Source organism: Myotis davidii, unplaced genomic scaffold (assembly GCF_000327345.1).
Source record: "Myotis davidii unplaced genomic scaffold, ASM32734v1 scaffold6, whole genome shotgun sequence".
In the NCBI taxonomy this organism is placed as follows: domain Eukaryota; kingdom Metazoa; phylum Chordata; class Mammalia; order Chiroptera; family Vespertilionidae; genus Myotis; species Myotis davidii.
The window spans coordinates 4,196,222-4,200,044 of record NW_006383011.1 but is presented as its reverse complement, the minus strand read 5'-3'; the positions used below and the strand labels follow the sequence as shown (position 1 = coordinate 4,200,044).

Here is a 3,823-nt window from a genome sequence, read left to right as displayed (position 1 = left end):
TGTGCCCTTCTCTCAATTGTACCTTTTTTTTTTTAAATATACAAATCATACCATTTATTATCCACACCAGCAGGGATTTTGGTTGTTGCATAAAACACAGTTCAAGATATGTTCATTTTAAAAAACTTACCTCTTCTATATTTTATGTTTTTAAAGTCCTGTACATTTCTTAAGACCCAATTTAAAGGTTAGTGCTCACACGAAACAATTCCTACTACTATTGGCAAAGGATAATCTTTCCATCTTTAGAATTTGCTCTGCACCTAATTTTTATTCCATAACACTTATCTCTCCTACATAGTATTGTAGTCACCTGAATGGAATACAACTTGGTATCTCCTCAACATCCAGCAGTGTGTTATAAATTGCAGATGTGGCCAAAACCAGTTTGACTCAGTGGATAGAGCGTCGGCCTGCGGACTGAAGGTTCCCAGGTTCGATTCCGGTCAAGGGCGTGTGCCTGGGTTGCGGGCACATCTCCAGTGGGGGATGTGCAGGAGGCAGCTGATCGATGTTTCTCTCTCATCGATGTTTCTGACTCTCTATCTCTCTCCCTTCCTCTCTGTAAAAAATCAATAAAATATATTTAAATAAATAAATAAATAAATTGCAGATTTGGTATATAGTGGAAGTTTCTTAAATAAATGAATGAATGTTGCATTTTATGCTTTCTAAATTAATTATGGTCAGTAATAATAAATAGAGACTAGTTGGCAACAACAAAGTACTCCACTCTAAAAACTATTTTTTTAAAATATATTTTATTGGTTTTTTACAGAGAGGAAGGGAGAGGGATAGAGAGTTAGAAACATCGATGAGAGAGAAACATCGATCAGCCGCCTCCTGCACACCTCCTACTGGGGATGTGCCCGCAACCAAGGTACATGCCCTTGCCTGGAATCGAACCTGGGACCTTTCGGTCCGCAGGCTGACGCTCTATCCACTGAGCCAAACCAGGCAGGCATGCCACTCTAAAAACTATTGATAGTAAACTATTTCTGACGCAATAATACGAGGAAGTGTTCTGAACAATTATTTAGCATTTAGAAATATTTATTCATTTATGTTTACTATAAAATTTTTTAGAGAAGAATCCTTCAGGATAATGAAGATGAAGATGTTGACTTTTATGAAAGTAATCAAATAGTTGTGCTAAGCATAGTTGATTATACTTAAATAATATACCCAAATATAATGCCTTAGGGTCCTATACACATTTAGCAATGTTTTTCCCTGGAGGCATTTCTCAATCTTTTCTTCTTTGTTGTGTTCTTGTGAACAGCTTATACAGTACATGGGAAGTCTTCAATAAATGTAAACTATTATTAATGCTGCCCGATTAAAAAATAAGCTGTAGAGTAGTAGGGATATTCTTTAACTCCTGGGGCTAGGCAGATATTTCTCCAAAAGGTTACACTGCCTGTCAATATCAGAATTGAAATTTTACCCTAATATGCAAATCAGATCATTGCTATGCCTTTTTAAATGTATAAATATCAAAATTACTTAACCAATTTTTATTACTAGGACTTAGAAAGGAAAAAACATATAATAGAAATCTTTAATGTAAAAAAAGACTCAATTAATAAATTGTGATCTAAAACATTTTACTGTGTAAAAAAAATCATGTAAGACTTTCTTATTTTATGTATTTAACTATATGTGTGTGTGTGTGTGTGTGTGTATTTTGGTATATATATATGTGTGTGTATATATGAGTGTGTGTGTGTGTAATATACTTTATTGTTGATAGTATTACAGATGTCCCCCATTTTCCCAACCTTTGCTCCCTCCTCCCAGCCCCTGCCCTATGTCAGGCCTTCACACTATTGTTGTATTTAATTTTGAATAATAACAGTTTTTTCCAGTATTAATTCTTCCACAATGTACTGTGTTGTTTCTGAACTTTCTTTTGCATAAAGGTACTGTCTATTCTAGTCTTAATTTTGTCTTTTAATTTATCTGTAATGCTTTTATGATAATCTATAATAATAAAAGCATAATATACTAATTAGACCAGACCTTCCGGATGAAGCTGGGTCTTCGAGGGAAACCCGGGTCCTGGGTGCCAGGGGAAAGCTGGTACCGGCAGCCAGAGAAGGAAGGCCTACTTTTGCACCAATTTCGTGCATTGGGCCTCGAGTATTTCATTAAAAGCACAAAAGCATTCATCTTCATACAAATGATTTAAATATAGCTACAAATTTTTAAAGAATTACTTGTGTCTTTACCATTTATATCTAATAAAGGATAAAAATGTGAAACATAGAAATATTATTTGATGACTTTGTTACCAAACCAATTTATTTTTGTATGCCATTATTAGTGATCACTAATAGAGTACTTTTTAAAATATAGCAACTCAGTGAGCTCAGTGATTCAGAGACAGTATATGGCAAATTGTCAAAACCTTTGCATCTGCTTTGATGTGACAATTCATCTTTGACATATGAATTTAAAATATAAATGTTAATCCAATAGTGAAAGAGTGACTTAAAACTGATTTTTTAACTTGCTGATCTGTGTCAGACTTAAATTTGAATAACTAATAAAAATACTGTTTTTTCCTTCTTTAGTGTTTTGGACAAACAATATAAAACAAATAATATACAATATACTAACATTATTGCTACATGTTCCTACAGATGAAAATGATAATATTGAGATAGATACTAACGAGGAGATTCCTGAAGGCTTTGTTGTAGGAGATGGAGATGAACTTACTAACTTAGAAAATGACCTTGATATTCCCGGTAATTTCAAATTATAAATATTTTGTGTCCTGCTGCATGGCAAACTTTATCATTATATTTTTATTATTATCTCATTAATTGTGATAATAAGTTTTTTGGTTTTTTTTGATAATAAGTTTTTTTGTAGTTTTATTACACCCTATGTCCTCACAAATCATTTCACTAAATCCACCTTCCATCAATTTTGTAATTATTTTGCTTTAGGTTTAGTTAAAATCAGCAATAAAATTGGAAAAACAAATTGTAGCTTGTTGTGTTCTCTTCTTACTAAGATTCACTTTTTTAAATTAAAAAAAAAGATTTATTGAATAATTTGAGAGAGAGAGAGAGACAGAAGAGAGACAGAGAGAAACATCAATTTATTGTCCACCCATCCATGCATTCATTCGTTGGTTGCTTCTTGTACGTGCCCTGACCAGAGATTGAACCCACAACCTTGGCGTATTGGGATGATGCTGTAACCAACTGAGCTACCCAGCCAGGACTGAGATTCACTTTTATATTTGATGTTGTATGATATAATTTGTAGGCATTCAATAATTGGTTCCCTTCTTAGCCTAAATATTTTGGTGTAATGTTGTAAGGTATAGATGTAGTACCTATGGAATACTTCAAATGTAAATCAGATTTTTTGACTTGGTTAGAATTGACTATCCTAATTGTAATATTATATTGCAGATTTTGTGTTTTATTCTCTTTTTTAGTTTCTTTTTTTTTAAATATTACTACTGACAAATTAATTTATGCATACTTGATTATAATAAGACACTTTATTTGAAAACTGCTTATATAAACTGCTATTGGATTGATCACATGTCTTATATCAATAAATATTATACCAATAATCACATTGGTTATTGACCTTTTAAGTTATTTTTTAAATATAAACATACTATGGTTTAATAGATGAGTGGTTCATGTAAGTCAACAGCAGATAGCTATACAAAGTTTATATACCAGAGGGGTTCCATAAATGCTTATTGAATTGAATTCTTATAGCAATAAAAAGTCTTAGTTATTTTCCAGATTTAAAGGTAAGGAATTGAAGTCCTTAATATTTATCTTTCCCT

General features: G+C 32.3%; 1 protein-coding gene across 9 annotated transcripts in view; it reads left to right on the top strand.

The window, feature by feature from the left end:
• EHBP1 (EH domain binding protein 1) overlaps nt 1-3,823 on the top strand; it is a 310,384-nt gene that overhangs the window by 253,667 nt on the left and 52,894 nt on the right. For 6 of the 9 annotated variants that reach the window (XM_006778555.2, XM_015557897.1, XM_015557893.1 and 3 more), the window contains one exon: nt 2,646-2,753. The exons of the other annotated variants lie outside the window; for them this stretch is intronic. In XM_006778555.2, coding sequence (XP_006778618.1) covers nt 2,646-2,753 — 108 coding nt within the window. The remainder of the gene's footprint in view (nt 1-2,645; nt 2,754-3,823) is intronic. 9 annotated transcript variants of the gene reach the window in all.